Raw genomic sequence first — 16,246 nt, forward strand, 5'->3', positions numbered from 1 at the left:
TGACTAAAGTAGCCGGAGGGCATGGGATCCAGAAAGAGGAGCTGGACTCAAAGGGAAGGGACACTCCACCTGGAAGAATGAGGCGAGGAGGCCTGTGGGTCATGTAAACATCCTTCAAGTATAAGGTAAAGTGGATCAGCTCAAACTGCTTCTATTTTCTCAATAACATAAGAGGTGAGGTTGATTGCTGAGAGTGAAGAGATGGGGCCTGAGTATGGTCATGTCTTGGAATCACTGATGGGGAAGGACAGAAGAGGAAGCCAAACAAGGACAAATAAAAGAGAGCCTGGGCAAGTTGGTGTTGCAGACTGTCTCAGTCAGGGTCCTGAAACAAATAGTACATTCAGGTGGGGTAACTGAGGAGGGTTTTCTGAAAAGAATATTTTCCAAGGTGTGAGAAGGGCTAAGGGAAACTCATAAAGGATGGTGAAGCACCCTGGAGCGAGCAACAGTGGGAAGCCTTCACAACTGCTGAGCCGGAAGGGGCAATAGGAGGGAGAAGTTACCAGATCCCAGACTGAGGCGGTACAGTTTAGGAGAAGGCTGCCACATTGCAGCCACTACCACTAACCAGAACCCAGAGGGCAAGGTAGCTCATAAATACAATCCAAAAAGGTAAGCCCCAGGACACCAAGCACCATGACGAAGGGAAAACAGAGACTCTCCAGCACGAGCCACCAGTTGTCACTGACTCCAACTCATGGTGACCCCATGTGTTTTAGAGTAGAACTGTGCTTCATAGGGTTTTCAATGGGTGATTTTTGGGAAAGAGACTACCAGGCTTTCCTCTGAGGATTTTTGGGAAATAGACTACCAGGTTTTCTTCTGCCTCTGGATGGACTCGAACCTAAAAGCTTTTGATTAGCAGCCAAACATGTTAACCATTTGCACCACCCAGGGACTCTATAACCAGCACAGAGATCGTTTTTATAGTGGGGCCATCTTCACAGTCAATAACTACTATTTATTGAACACGTAGCATGTGCTAGACACTATGCTAAAAACTGTAGATACTTTGTCTCTTTTAAATCTTCCACACATTTACGATGAGGTTGGCACTGTCATCATACCCGTTTTCAAAGGTGGAGACTCAGAGATTAGTAATGTAACTTGTTCAGTTAAGTAGGCGATAGAGCCGGGACTTGACCCCAGGTTGGCCTGATCTCAAAGGCTAGGCTTCTCCCAATTGTGCCTCCCTGCTTCCTTTCCTCAATTCCTAACGGCAAAAGAGGAAAATGCAGCTTTGACTCAAGCTTTTCCTGGGTGGGTTGGGCAGAAAGGTGCCCTGTTATCCCCCACAGATAATGCCTTGCCAGAGTAGATGCTCAAAATATGCCTTGGAAATGACAAAATGAAACAAAAGGGCTGATTTTCCCTCAAATTGCCAAGTGCCCCTTAGTTTTTCAAGAAAGTAAGATCAGTTGTGTGTCTACATAGTCCAGTACACTCTTCTTCGTCACATGGCATCCTGTGGCCATTTAGTCCACAGAGCATCTCTAAATTTCAGGTACATGCCAAGTGCTGAGGACAGTGGCAGCCATTGTTAGCCACCTAGCCAAGAGCCATCCTCCCTTTTCCCTTTTTAACAGGGGACAAATTTTATTTGGGCAGCAATGTACCCTGATTAATGTATATATATATCCCAGCCTCTTCTGCAACCAAAGAAGGTCATGTGACTCCATTCTGGCCATTGAAATGTAAGCAGAAGTCTTTGGAATACTTCAGGGACACCCTTGTTTTTATGATCTAGGCATCACGTCTTTCTTCTTACTTCCTTCTTATTTCTGCTGAGAGTATAGATGAGAGGCCAGAAGTAGAACACCACCTTGTAACTCCGATGTGCCCATGAAGATAAAAATCATGCGTTAAGGTGGTGATACAGAAGGATAGTCAGCCTGGGATGCTGGAATTATTGCACTAGTCCTAAACTGCCAAGCTCTATGTGAGTTACCTGTTCGCTTAAGTCACTGTCATGTGCTTTTATTTCACACAGCTGAACACAGTGTATAACCTTTAATGATGTTAAAAGGAATAAGTATTTTGTACCCAAAGATTCTAGGGAGGAAAATAAACACTCAAACAATAATTAATAATTACAATTAAATAACACAAAATGGAATTTTCCATTTCAGCCATGTTGGGGTAGTTTGTATTAAATTAGCCCTCCTACAAAAAAATTTATAAAAGCAAAAAAAAAAAAAAAAATCCATAAAACACTATTTAGAGGTATTGCATGGTGCTATGGATTGAATTGTGTCTCCCAAAAATGTGTGTCAACTTGATTAGGCCATGATTCCCAGTATTGTGTAGTTGTCCACCATTTTGTGATCTGATGTGACTATCTTATGTGTTGTAAATCCCAACCTCTATGATATTAATGAGGCAGGATTAGAGGCAGTTATGTTAATAAGGCAGGCCTCTACAGGATTAGTTTATATCTTGAATCAACCTCTTTTGAGATATAAAAGAGAGAATTGAACAGAGAAGACAGGGACCTCATGCCACCAAGAAAGAAGCAGTGGGAGTACAGTGCATCCTTTGGACCCAGGGTCCCTGCACTGAGAAGCTCCCCAGCCAGGGGAAATTCAGCAAGGACCTTCCCCCAGAGCTGACAGAGAAAGAAAGCCTTCCCTGGAGCCGGTGCCCTGAATTCAGACTTCTAGCCTCCTAGACTTTGAGAGAATAAATTTCTGTTAAAGACATCCACTTTGGTATTTCTGTTATAGCAGCACTAGATAACTAAGATACACAGCAACTAATGCAAGCAGGACTTGAGTGGCTATAATCCCTGAGAAAAGGAAGCACAGCAAAGTGAGGTCCACATTCACCATGGATTTTTTTTCCTGAGGGTTTTGTCTTAGGCTGGGTCTAGAGAAGCAAAACCAGTGAAGCATATATATATATATACATATATGTGTGTGTGTGTGTATACGTATATATGCATATGTGTATATATATATGGGGGGGCAGGGAGAGAAGGAGGGAAAGGTAGGGTGAGAGAGAGAGAGAGATTTGTATCAAGGAAATGGCTCATATGATTACAGAGGCGGGAAAGTTCCAAGTCCGTAGGTAAAGCTGGAAGCTTCTCCTGATTCATGTAGCTACAGGGGCTGGCAAACCAAAGATCAACAAGTCAGACAGAAAACTTCTGGCTCACAGGCTGCCTAGGTCAACGAATCCCAAGATTGGCAAGTAAGCTGCTAGTTCAAGTCCTAGGAACCAGAGGTCAGGTGAACAGGAGTCAGCTGCAGAATCCAGAGTGAGCAAAAGCCAGGGAGCTTATATCAGTGAGTCCACCTATATTGGCTGCTGGCCACACCCCCAAGGAAACACCCTTTCCACTGACTTGTTGCTCACAGCAGATCTCATCATGAAGATGACTACATCAGATCTCATCCTGAAGGTGATTACATCACTACACAGCTGCCAAACTACATCACAACTGCCAAACCACTGAGAATCATGGCCCAGCCAAGCTGACGTACAACCTCAACATTACGGGTACTTACAAATTTGTAGCATGGAAGAATACAGTCCTGGAAGACAGCAGAGCTGTCACTGGATTGAGAAGACAGGAACTAGAATTTTAGCCTACCAAAGCAGCTGGACTAGAGGGACAAAACCATAAAGATAAGGAAACTTCAGGGAAATAAGCCCCAAAATCTCTGTCCTATTTCTCCTAAACTGTGCGTGCCAAAGGAAAGACTTCAAAAAACACAGCAGAAAGCATGAGCTGGGAAGCTGTGGAGCTGAGCAGAGGTTTCAACAGCCATTGGTGCTGGGAGACAGAGGGTGAAGTTCAAAGTCCTCCAAGGTGGAGTGACCCTGGTTTAATAAAATGAAAGCAAAAGAAAAAAGGCTTTCAGTTGAGGCTGTAGATGGGCCACATCATCCTAGGAATAAGTGCAAAACTGAAACAGTCCAGGCCAACAAAGGCTAACACTAACCCTTAACCAGATTAAGGTGGCTTTCTTGTATTAATCTACCTACAACATATATGATACACAATTTCTAGTATCCAAACAAAAATTATAAAGTAAGCTAAGAAAAAGGACTAAGTGACTAAAACAACAAGAGAAAAAACAAATGGTGAGTTCCTTGGTGTTAAGGATTGAATCGTGTCCCCCCAAAATGTGTGTCGCTTGGCTAGGCCGTGATTCCCAGTATTATATGATTGTCCACCATGTTGTTATCTGATGTGATTTTCCTATATGTTGTAAATCCTACCTTTGTGATGTTAATGAGTCAGGATTAGAGGCAGTTATGTTAATGAGGCAGGACTCAATCTACAGGATTAGGTTGTACCTTGAGTCAATCTTGTTTGAGATATAAAAGAGAGAAGCATGCAGAGAAGGGGACCTCCCACCATCAAGAATGAAAAACCAGGAGGGAAGTGTGTCCTTCGGATCCAAGGTTTCTGTGCTGAGAAGCTCCTAGACCAGGGGAAGGTTGATGACAAGCACCTTCCCCCAGAGCTAACAGAGACAGAAAGCCTTCCCCTGGAGCTGACACCCTGAAATTAGACTTTTAGCCTCCTAGACTTTGAGAGAATAAATTTCTCTTTGTTAAAGCTGTCTGCTTGTGGTATTTCTGTTATTGCAGCACTAGATGACTAAAACACTTGGGTTTTCATTCAGCTTCCTATATATCCTCTTCTGGGTGCTAGAGAAGCCCACAGGCTGGAAATAGCAATGGGTGCAGACAAGAAGAGTCCCCAAGATAAGCCTGATCTCTCTAGTTGAAGAACTGGGACAGGGCAGCCTAGCAAGGCAGAAACCTTTTCACAATCTCATTCCTACTCCAGCCAAACGCAACAGAAAGGAATCCTGCAGCGCCGTCCCCTTTGTCAGCAGAGGACAAGTGGGGAGCTTGAACTTCTACTCCTGCCTGGTGGTAATGAGGTGCCCCTTCCCCCCTCTCCAGCGTGGTGTCTCTGCAGGCCAAGAAGGGATCCTGAGCTTCCATACCACCTGGGGGTTCCCTCTCTTCCCTCGAACTGTTGGAGTGTCAGGGGATGCCTGCTAAAGCAGAAGGTTTAAATAAAGATCAAGAGTCTCATAACATAATATCCAAAATATCCAAAACACAATAGAAAGTCACTCACCATATCAAGAACCAGGAAAATCTCAACTTGAATGAAAAAAAGACAACCAACAGACGCCAATGCCAACATGACACAAGTGTTGAAATCACCCACCAGCCAGGCAGCCTTCTCTGTCCCCAGGGTTTGGTAACTGCTCCACCTCCTGCCCTTGCCCTAAAGACAGTAATGATTACATATTACCAGCCCTAGAGTGCTGTACTATCCCTTGTGACTTCACTATTTTCTGCCCACAGTTTTGTAAATAGCCCCTTTATTAAATCCTACCCAAATTATCCAGTTAGAGTATGTTTCCTGCAGGGCTCATGTATAAAGACCTGACTAATGCATGATTCTTTGAAAAGATGAGCTCTGGACAGAAGAAAGAAGAGATAATAAATAAACAATCTTAGGAATAAAAAGGGGGAAAGAATACAGATACAGCATGGACTTTTAAAAACACTCTTATACAATGAACAACATTATGCCAATAAATTTGAAAACTTACAAGAAATGGACAAATTCCTAGAAGGTATATAACTTAAAGAACAGCCTCGAGAAGAAACTGGGGAAGAACGGAATAGATCTACAACCATTAAAGAAACTGAAACAATGGTTTAAAAAGCTACCCATAAAACAGCCTTCAGATATTTTATTCAGCAAATATAAACATTTTTAATTTTTGTTTTTAATCTGATTCAACAATCCTGTTTACCTGTCTGTACTTCTCACCCTATGGTAAACTCTAAGAAGCCATGGGTGGCATCTGTCTTATTCACTGCTGTACTCCAAAGCCTAGCACAAGGCCTGGTTGAACTATGGCAGGAAAGCTAGAAAATCTAGGGAACATATAAGACTTCAGACAAGGGCAGGTGACTTTCACAAAAGCTCCTAGGCCCCAAGTGAAACTTCAAACAGCCGGAGTGGGGCTAGGCTCTTGAAGATTGATCCCCGGTCCATCTGCTTTGGTACTACTTGGTACAGGAAGTCCCTTAAGGATGAAAATCTTCATGGAGAAAAGGCTCTTCCTAAGACCTGGTCTCTACAATGACTTGATAAATAAATCACTTCTGGAACACTGATTGGCCCTTTTGTTAAAATGCCAACGTAACTTACTAGGAAATTCTTGAAAGAAACAGCTGCATAACATTACCACTTTCAAGCTACTTAACTTTTTCCCCCAGTCATATGGCTCTGTCCTATAGAAAACTTTTGAAACAAGTATTTTCTTTTGGAAGTACCAAGAATCATGGCCCTATAATCGTAACTTGCATTTTGATATGGAGAACTTAGCTTAGTTTCTGTTTTTATTTAGAAGTGCTGCAAAGTCATGTGGGCTTCAGCTGAATACAGGATGTAGGCACAGAACCTAGGTCACTTAGGGGTTTGATGAGCCTCAGGTGGCTCTTAGGTTTTGGCGACCAGCAGCACTGTAGTACCAGTGACTATCAGGGTAGATGAGCCTCAGGTGGGTCTTAGGTTTTGGCGACCAACATCTTGTTCCAATTGGTTTTGTTTTGATTTCACTCCTGCACTTCTGGATCCATTTTCATGCAATAGTACTATTACTTTGAAGATCTGGCTTATAAATTCATATGGAGTCACTCTCCAGTTAGAGCAGGGTAGCCAGCTTAAGCTCCCAGGACCCAGCCAAGGGCAAGCATCCCCAGGTGGACCACTGGGATTCACAAGTTCACTGCTCTGAAGCACCAAGTACTTGCTTGCTAAGCAACAGCCTCAGGATCTGCCTGGGGCTTTCCTTTCCAATTTGGTTGCAGCAAAAGCCTAGGGATTAAATTTTATACAACCTCACAAAGTTCCTACGAAGGGTGTAGAAAACAGGGATTCTCTTTTTAAATATCTACCCTCAAATGGAGCGTTGCCACTATAGTTTGCAGTCCCAAGTCCTGGCATCCTTTGGAAACCAATAAATTGTACCCACAACCATGGATGGTTAGAGATATTGCTTGTTTCTCTGCCCCTTTCAAGGATTTTCTATCTCATCAGATTATGTTCTCAGCTTCTACCAAGACGTAGTGGTCAACGGGTGCTGGCTCTTTAACAGGAGACTGGGGGAGGGGCTGAGCCTCTTAAAGCCAGAGGTGGCAAACAGGCCTTGACCCAGACTGCTGCAGACCAAGCCACGCAGGATGGCCAGCGGCAGTCAGGTGGGGAGTGTCAGCACCAAGGTGGTTTGTGAAATTCTCTCACTGGCACAGGTGGTGCCTGAGATATACTTCTCCAACTCCCAGTCCTGTCCCTCATTTCTGCCCTTTGCAGGATCCTCCCCTGGAGCTGGGCTGGGGAGGTTAGAGAACGGGGGTTTATGGCAGTCTGAGAGCCCAGGGTCTCACTCCTTGAGACCCTGGGCTAACATTTTGCTGAGGAGGGGTGTCTCAGTATCTTCCCTGTCACAGGTTTACCTTCTTGAAGCTGACAGTGCTCTTTCACTGGAGAAAACTGCTGTGGAGGGTGTCTGCCAGCCTGCCAAGATGAAATGCCTTGAAGGTACCACCAAGCTGGCGGGGGAGGGGGCTTGCTGGCCTGGTTCAGAGAACGGACATGTGCTTGGGTTTCTGTGTCCAGGGAGTGGACAGCGACTCCAAATTCTCCCACTTACTAGCTGCGTCACTTTCCTGGGCTTTATTTTCCTCATCTACGTCCTGAAGTTATCAGTAACCACTTCATAGGGTTGTTAGAGTTAAATGAATTAAAACAAGTAAAGTACTTGACACACAGTAGAGTTAAATTGTAATGAGTCAGGACAACTGGAAGTCGGTCAATTAAAGAAGCAATAGAAAGGACTGAGAAGGCAGAGAAGCCTAATGAGGCAATTGATGAGGGGTTGTGGAAAGTGAAAGTGTTTGGTACCGACCACATTTTGTTTGCTGAGTGGGAGATGGTTTGGGCATCCTAAGGGAAGGGAAGCTGAGTCAAACCCATAGGTGTTGTCTGAAGTGGTGCTAGAATTAGCTTATGAACAGAGGTGCTACGAAGCAGCCTCTAGGTGTGACTCCTCACACCTGAACCCCCATCTTACTTCCTCCACAGGCCCACGCTTAACCAACCAAGGACCAGGCAAGCACTGTGGCCCCCGGACTCCTGAGGAGGAGCTGGTGCCTGCCTCTCAACTGGAGGAGGAGGAGGAAGAAGAGGTAGAGGAAGAAAAGGAGGAGGAGGAGGAGGAGGAGGATCTAGATCCAGACTGGGCTCCAGACCCTGTGGTGGAAGAGAATGACCTCGGGGATCCAGCTGTGCTCAGCGCTGTCCATAACACCCAGGTGTACCATGGCAGGGGGTGGGTATTTGGGGGTTGTCCTGAACTGTCTGGCTCACTGTTGCTGAATCCCCACACTTTCTTCTTCACACACCTCCTCTAGAATAACAACTTCCACTTTCAAGTTTGAACTTGAGGAGGGACTAACTTCTTCCTTCCCTCTCTCCTCCTATCTCCCACTTTTTTTCTGAGGCTGTCCTCACCTAGCAGGACTGTGCACAGCCCGTGTGTGGTGGACCTGCTAGTTGGTGCTGGAAGTAAGACAATTTTGCCTGACCCTGTGCCCCCTGTTTCTCAGTGGTCCATTCCTGGCACTTGTTCCCTCGGGTTCCCACAACCAATGGAGAGAGTTAAGGACTCTCATGTAGAAAATGAGGTGACTCAGACCCTCCAACCTATTCCTGAGACACCAGCCTATCTTCCTCTCTGGGAAAGAAAAGCGTCCTGGCCCAGTTGACTCTGAATGTGAGAAAGGGTTAGGTTAGGCTGCTGCTGTCCTCGGCCTTGCTGTTGCTCCCCGGCTCCTCCATGGACACAGGTGCGTATAGAAGATACCACTGGAGCACACTCCAGCCTGTGTTTCCCTCCCTCCCTTTTCAGCAAGGACTTCGAGGCTCCTCCAGAATCAAGGGCCCTGGAGTGCTGGGGAAGTCATCCACCGCCTTTCATTTTTTGTGGCAGGTAAGTCTGCTCCATCCTCCGTCCTCTGAGATGGTGACTAGGTGCTCAAAGATTCCACCCCTGAGCGTACAGAGCAACCTTTATTTCTATTATGCTCAGTCTTGCTCCAAAGCTTGTCTGCAGATAAAGCACCCACAGAGAGTTGTGGGGGTGGGAATAGCCCCATCACGTAGGAGAGCTTGGTAACTGACAGGAGGGGTGTGTCCAGTCAGACATGGTGGACTCCTTAGCAGATGGTACTAGGACAATTGGCCAGTCAAAGACAAAACTAGACCCTACTCCCACCTTACAAGAGATCCCTGCAGATAAGCAGCACTGAGATTAGGGCTGGAAAGAGCACCTGCCCTTCAATTAACTGTGCAATGGGAACATGGCCTGGGGACCAGGCAATCCTGTAGGGAGAGTGAAAACAAAAGCTCGAGGAGGGCCTCAGGAGTCAGAAAAGTGACGGCGGAACACTGCCCCAGTGGCCAATACACGGCCTGAGAGAAGAGCATCACAGAGGGGACGGAGTGGCGCTGACTCACCAGACAGTAGGAAAAGCACATGCCCCCCCTCCGCCCCACATTTGTGAGGGACTGCACAGCTGATGCCTAGGAGGTGAAAAACCCTGTTTAAACAAGTGGCAGAAACCACAGTCTAGTGCCCTCACAGCTGACATGAAGGACCCCAAGAAGGCAAAATGTTGGGTGAAGTTCTTGAGGGAAAAGACAGGTGAGAATATAGAGGCAGGAAAGGATCTGGGTCCTGGCAGCAGGAGGATCATTCTGTTGATGGAGGCGGCCCTCCCTCAGACCCTGGACTACCTGTCACCAACCCCTTTCCAGCCTAATGCCAGCTCTCCAGCGCGGCCCTTTGGACTTCGACTGCCCTCGTCAGACCCATCTCTCTTCTACAGCCCACCGACCTCGTGGTCCCCTACGTTGAGGTATGGGTTCAGTGTGCCAGGGACTCTGGCATCCAGTAGAGAATTAGTTCTTCTCTGCAGGTCTCATGATGTAGAAGCTGAGATGGGTGGGGGCCACTCTACCAGTTTCCACAGAAAAAATTCAGAATTTTTAGTAATGGTAATCTAATAGTCCAATCCCTTTTCCCCTCACAAATGAGGAAATGGAGGAAATGTGAGTCCTGCTGAGCTAGGATTATGTTGTTTCATGGAGATGACATCCCCTTAGATGTCCAGCTAAAGCTATCACAGGCTGAATGAATTCATGAATTCAGAGCAGCTTGACAGCTTCCTTCTACCTAGCCCCCCCCCCCTTTTTTTTTAAAGTCTTCCCAGTCCTCTGACCCAGCTCCACCCTTGGCACCAACGGATCTTGCAGGAGCAGCAGCAGCGTGATCATAAGCTGAGGTTAAAGCCTGGACAAGGGTCAGGGCTGAGGGACCCTGTGTGCATGCTGGGTATTCCCTTGTGACCAGGCATCTACCCTCAAGCCCCCTGCACTATTAAGACTCTCATACCCTTGCCTGACCATGTGCTCTGTCCCATCCACTCCTGAGCTTCACCTCCTACTCTCCATGCTGGGAAGTTAACTGGCAGGGGTGTGTAGGTCTAACGGTATGCTCCTCTTGGATTGAAGGCTCCCAGCCAAGACACCTTGGCCTCAGCAACCAGACCCCTATGCTAACCTCATGACTCGAAAAGAGAAGGAGTGGGTGATAAAAGTGCAAATGGTTCAGCTGCAGAGTGAGAACCCTCACTTGGATGACTATTACTATCAGGTGAGCCCCAGGGCACTCCTCCCAGCCTCCGACCTTGGGGTCAGAGGGACCTGAACTCCATGGGCACTCTCTGCTCTTCTGAGGGAGAGACAGTCATGCAGGGTAGGGGTCATCCCAGTCTCATTCCCCCCTATTCTACACTTAAGTCAAATGGGGTTATTATTCCCCAAACACACACTGAGGTTTCATCTCCATCCTTTTGCCAACATTTACCCTACTCAGCCTGGAAATACGGACTTTCCCTCCTTTGTACATTTTTGTGGGTCTTAGAAATGTCTTGTTATAATTATTCATCTCATCTTTTCTTTAGATCTAAAATATATTATAAATACTAGGACTCAATTTGTTGAACTGGACAAATACTGGCAAAACATCTTGACTCATTTTCCCTGCTTCCTACTTCCTCTTTATTTATGGGGCAAAAATTGCTTGTCACTTTTTGGGTTGTCTGGGTGGCACAGTGGTTAAAACAATTGGCTGCTAACTGAAAGGTTGGCAGTTGGAACCCACCAGGAGCTCCATGGGATAATCTCTAAAGATTACAGTCTTGGAAATCCTATGGGGCAGTTCTACTCTGTCCTATAGGGTGACCATAAGTCAGAATTGATTTGACGGCTGTTTTTAGGCTGTTTTCTCCCTTTCTTCAACTTCCATGAGGCCTCTACTGAGGTCCCACCTTGATCTTCTATTTATATTTCTTCCTTTCTTTCCATCAATTTTGAAATACCTCTCTTCTATCTGCCAGGGTTGTTCAAAGTGAAATAGTTGATTTTGTCCTCTTGCCTCTTCTGGCATTATTCTTATATGAAGGAGATTTATGCAAGTCCTTGTTTGACTCACAGCAGCTTCATTGGAGCTCGGGGTGCTTCAGCTTTCTTTAAGAAGGTATTAGAGCTGGTGAACAAATCCACAGAAATAAAAAAACTAGCCTAAAGGCCAGTTGACAAATACATCCCCAGTGCTAGTTCTGTATCTCAAGCTGCTGGTGGTCTTCTGACCATAATTCCAATGTTGAAAAACACAGGTGAGATCACAAAAAATGGGGAAGAGATATGGGAAATAGGTGGTATGTGGTATATGTATATACTTGGAAATGAGAAATAACAAGCCTGTAAAACTTAGAACAGGTTTGATTTCCTGGTCCTCCACTTTGCTCCCTGACCTGTCAACAGATCTGGTACTCTTTATAAGTACTTGGGTTGAGAACTCCAAGACAGTTGACATGGGGCCCATGGTGCTTAGGATATTTTAGAACAACTGCTGGAAGGGCCCAAGCTTCCAGGATCACTTCTGGAATGAATGCTGTAGGAAAAGGGTGTGTTAAGAGGTTGCATTTGAGAACCCTAATTTTAAGTTCAGAAGATGAATGTTTTTCTATCCCATGGATTCCCAGGAATATTATCGGAAACTAGAGAAGAAGCAGGCAGATGAAGAGCTACTTGGGCAAAGGAGTGGGGTTGAATCTCTCGAGCTGGTAACTCCTTACATTCAGAAGGCAGAGACTTACGAGTCAGGTAGGGCCAGGGTTGACCTGCTAGCCTCGACATCTAGGTGGACTGAGGATGAAAAGGGGAGGGGATTATACCTAGCCTGACTTATTTCTTGTAGTGGTTCGAATTGAGGGTTCCCTGGGCCAGGTAGCCGTATCGACATGTTTTAGCCCTCGCCGAGCTATAGATGCTGTGCCCCATGGAACTCAAGAGCAGGTAGGAGCGTTGTATTCTCTGAGCCACTTTTGTCTTGTTTGGGGGGAAGGTCTGGAGCACTCTCCTGTTATGAGTTCTGATTGTGACCTAAGAATGAGGAAGGACACAAACCTGATCAGGCTTCATGTCTAGCCTTCCCAGCTCAATTGACCCTTCCCTCATTCCCTGGGTTGCTGCTCTGGAGATGCGGCTGATAGCTGGGGACTCTCTTCTCCTAGGATACAGGGGCTGCAAACAGTCAGAGGCTTTGGGTATTATATCGGATTGAGAAGGTGAGATATCAGTTCCTTGGAGACAAATTTCTAACTTTGAGAATGGAATATTGTACAAACTTACCTCTTTCTCCACCCTCAAACTCCCAGATGTTCCTTCAGCTACTAGAGATAGAGAAGTGCCAGAAAGATGGGTTTCCACAGCCCTCATCCTCTGAGCAGCAGAGCGTCCAGGTTGAGAAGCTCTTCCAAACTTTGGTGACCCAGGAACAGAATAACCTGGAGTGAGTATGGGAGGGTCACACCTTGGCACACGAAAGGAGGGATAAGCAAAGAACCTTTGCTTCTGCCTCTCCTCTCTGGCATGTAGCACTGTCCTCCAGAGAGCTCTGAATGTGCCCCCCCATCTCACTTGCAGGGAGGCGGCCGACGGCTTCCTGCAGGTGCTGTCAGTGAGGAAGGGGAAAGCACTGGTGGCCCGGCTGCTCCCTTTCTTGCCATGTGATCGGGCTGTTAGCCTTCTTCTGGTTATCACCCACCACCTGCCCTTCCTGATCCGGCGGGATGTGGCTGATCAGGTACTAGGGCTTGAGTGGAGAAGAAGATGGCTTCAAGGATGGGTTAGAGAGCTTTCCTCCCCTCCACTCCCTACCTGAGAGATGCCAGGGAAGGTGAGGGACAGTGAGGTGGGTGTTGCTAGCCCTGCCACCCTCAGGGAGTTGCAGAACAAAGTACTATAGGAACAGTTGGTTTTTTTTCTTTTTTTCAGGCATGATGAGTAAGGAAAGCAAATAGATACATGGTTGCCCAGAAGCTAGGAGGTAGTGTGCTGTGGGATTTGAGATAAGGGCTCCCCAATAAGGTTGAGCCCCATATCTTAAGGAAGGCAGCCTTCACAAGTAGGTGTTGAAGGGTCCCAGTGTTAGGGATGGAGAGACAGGAGTGGTGATGGGCCTGTTAAATAACCCGACTAGGAAAACACTACAGGCAGGTCAGAAGGGGAAGGGATTGGAGGCAAGATAGAATGAGGTGAAACTGAGGTGCAATTTGAGAGGCTCTTACTGGACCTTCTTGCAGACCCTACAAATGTTATTCAAACCTTTGGGCAAATTTATCAGTCACTTGACCTTCCATGAACTCCTGCAAGGACTTCAGGGACTAATGCTGCTACCGCAGGCCTCAGAAAAGCCGGTCACTGTGGTGCTTCAGAATCAGGTAACACACCTAAGGCTTTCTCCTTCCCTAGATGGCTTTCAGGTGGTATCACTGGTTAAGTAATAACTGAGGGGATGGTCTCATCTCTCTACAAGTCTCATCCTCTGAAGTGCTTCTCAATTACTAGTGGGCACCAGGGTCACCTGGATAGCTTATTAAACACAGGTTCTTTGGCCCCATCCCCAGAGATTCTCATTCAGTAGGTCTGAGATGGGGCTCATGCATTTGCTTGTCTCTTTCCTAACGAGCTCCCTACTGATGATAAACTGGTGCGTAGACCACACTCTGATGGGCACTGCTCTACAGCAGAGGTCTCCACACATCTGTGGTTGCGCACGCCTTTCAGGACAGCACAGCCAGGGAAGCACTGATGCCTACGGTGAGCTCCTCTTACCCTGGACTATATATCACTTGCAGTTTGGAATATCTTTGCTCTATGCCCTGCTGAGTCATGGGGAGCAGCTGCTATCTCTGGATTCTTCCCTAGAGGAACCCAATACAGACCATACACCTTGGTAAGATCACAGAGGTGTGTAAATACTATTTCAGTACCCCTGGGATGTGTAGGTGAGCCAGGGATTTCCTGGGTGGTATATTCAAGTTTGGGGGAGGAGATTGGGCAGAGAAGGGAGAAACAGTAGCAGCTGTAGCTGTTTTATTTTTGTTGTCTTCCCCTCTATAGGGCCCTAGTGCCCTAGGGAGCCCTGGTGGCGCAGTGGTGAAGCTTTTAGCTGCTAACCAAAAGGTCAGGAGTTTGAATCCACCAACTGCTCCTTGGAAACCCTATGGGGCAGTTCTACTCTGTCCTGTAGGGTCGCTATGAGTCGGAACCGACTGAACAGCAACAGGTTTGAGTTATAGTGCCCTAGAGTGTTGGTTTCTCAGAGGTGGTAGCAAAACATAGCAATTAAGGGGACAATCTTCAGAGTCAAACAGACCTGGGTTTGAATTCTGGTCTGTCCCTAGCAATATAAGTTTTGAGCAAGTTACTTTACTTCTCTTAGCCTGTTTTCCTTGTCTATACACTAAGGATGATTGTACCAACCCTTTAGAGTTCTTAACATAGATGGTATTTAAGATTAAATAAGGAAAACACATAAAACACTAAGCATTGCCTGGCACACACCAAACATACAAATGTTACCTCTTAATTGCCATGGGCGTGGAGTAGTGGAAAGATAATAAGGAACCTTTGCCTTGAGTCTCAAGTTCCTGCATAACTACAAAGGCTACTTATGGAAGGACAGTCTGTATCACTCACCTCTAAAATATTTCTTCTCTGCTCTCCAGGACAAACATGGTGGTTTTGATTGCTTGGGAGATAGCCCAGATGCCTACAGCCTCTCTGGCAGAACCCCTAGCCTTCCCTAGCAACCTTGTTCCCCTGTTCTGTCGCCATGTGGACAAACAATTGGTACAGCAGCTGGAAGCCAGGACGGAATTAAGTGATGGCAGAAACAAGATCATAGCCCCTTGTTCAAGCTTAGTCTAGGTCTGTCACTCCTCTCTACTACTTTTAAGCTGTGAGCGTGGAGGACAAACTGCTTTTAGAAGTAGTCCTAGAAACTCTGGTACTGAGTAACCAGTCCGGCCAAGTAAGGGCCCTGTGCCCAAGCCTTTTAATTTATTTCCAGGCACTTCGGTTATTTTTCATGTTAAGCTATTTGAAGGCAAGAATTAATCTGAGAAACTGAATTGTTTGTTCATTCACTCAAATGTTTGAGGGCCAACTATCCTAGGATATAAGCAAGAACAATAATGGAAGTTGTTCTAAGAATGGGATTGTTTTTGCAGTTAAAACCCATTCTCTTCGTGGACTTGCCCGGACCTACTGCTCTGGTTCTGGAATGCACGTATGTGGGAAAAGTTTGTCAAACACTAGCTGTGTGAGCTATATCTACAGGGATCCAGGAAAAGGATCTCAAGACATTTCCTATGCCTTGATATATCGGAGGACCCTGCCCAAAACATTTTTGTGTTTCTTCAAAACCCTGAATGATGTACCTAAAAAGCAGGCATGGCAAAAAGTATAATTAAAGAGATAATAGTGTAAATAAAGAGATATTAGAATGATGTGTTGAAACTTGTTTTGTAGAGAGCTACACTGAAGGCCATCTGCTTACATGTCAATGCTCCAAGTATTTAGCATAAAGGTGACAAGGCCATGTTACATATAACAAAAGCATGACCTTGGAAATTGTTTCAATGTTGCCATTCTTTTTATAAAAAGAAAGTAGGTGAGCTAAGAGGACTGGCTATAAATATGTCCTCTGGGATAGAAACTGTTTGGGTTCATTTTGACAAAAGAGGTTGTGCATTTATCAGCAAACATGGGAGTGCCTTTCATGAA

At 46.0% G+C, this 16,246-nt stretch overlaps 2 protein-coding genes across 4 annotated transcripts; both read left to right on the forward strand.

The window, feature by feature from the left end:
- The first annotated feature begins 7,523 nt into the window (after positions 1 to 7,523).
- LOC126084484 (protein PAT1 homolog 2-like) lies at positions 7,524 to 8,472 on the forward strand. Its single transcript, XM_049899098.1, has 2 exons — positions 7,524 to 7,588; positions 8,132 to 8,472. Exons 1-2 carry the CDS (start codon positions 7,573 to 7,575, stop codon positions 8,458 to 8,460), a joined length of 345 nt encoding a protein of 114 aa, XP_049755055.1. The 5' UTR covers positions 7,524 to 7,572; the 3' UTR covers positions 8,461 to 8,472.
- Positions 8,473 to 8,484: 12 nt separating this feature from the next.
- LOC126084479 (protein PAT1 homolog 2-like) lies at positions 8,485 to 15,595 on the forward strand. Of its 3 annotated transcripts, XM_049899085.1 has the most exons (11): positions 8,486 to 9,038; positions 9,866 to 9,966; positions 10,622 to 10,763; positions 12,157 to 12,277; positions 12,372 to 12,469; positions 12,688 to 12,741; positions 12,832 to 12,965; positions 13,100 to 13,259; positions 13,759 to 13,896; positions 14,314 to 14,411; positions 15,187 to 15,595. In XM_049899085.1, the coding sequence occupies exons 1-11, from the start codon at positions 8,886 to 8,888 to the stop codon at positions 15,386 to 15,388; spliced, it is 1,401 nt and encodes a 466-aa protein (XP_049755042.1). In that variant the 5' UTR covers positions 8,486 to 8,885; the 3' UTR covers positions 15,389 to 15,595. The 3 variants fall into 3 exon arrangements, with proteins under 3 accessions (XP_049755041.1, XP_049755042.1, XP_049755043.1); XM_049899084.1 differs by having other exon boundaries at positions 8,485 to 9,038; positions 12,688 to 12,965; XM_049899086.1 differs by lacking the exons at positions 12,157 to 12,277; positions 12,372 to 12,469; positions 12,688 to 12,741 and having other exon boundaries at positions 8,488 to 9,038.
- Positions 15,596 to 16,246: the final 651 nt, after the last annotated feature.

Source organism: Elephas maximus, chromosome 10 (assembly GCF_024166365.1).
Source record: "Elephas maximus indicus isolate mEleMax1 chromosome 10, mEleMax1 primary haplotype, whole genome shotgun sequence".
NCBI classification, from domain to species: domain Eukaryota; kingdom Metazoa; phylum Chordata; class Mammalia; order Proboscidea; family Elephantidae; genus Elephas; species Elephas maximus.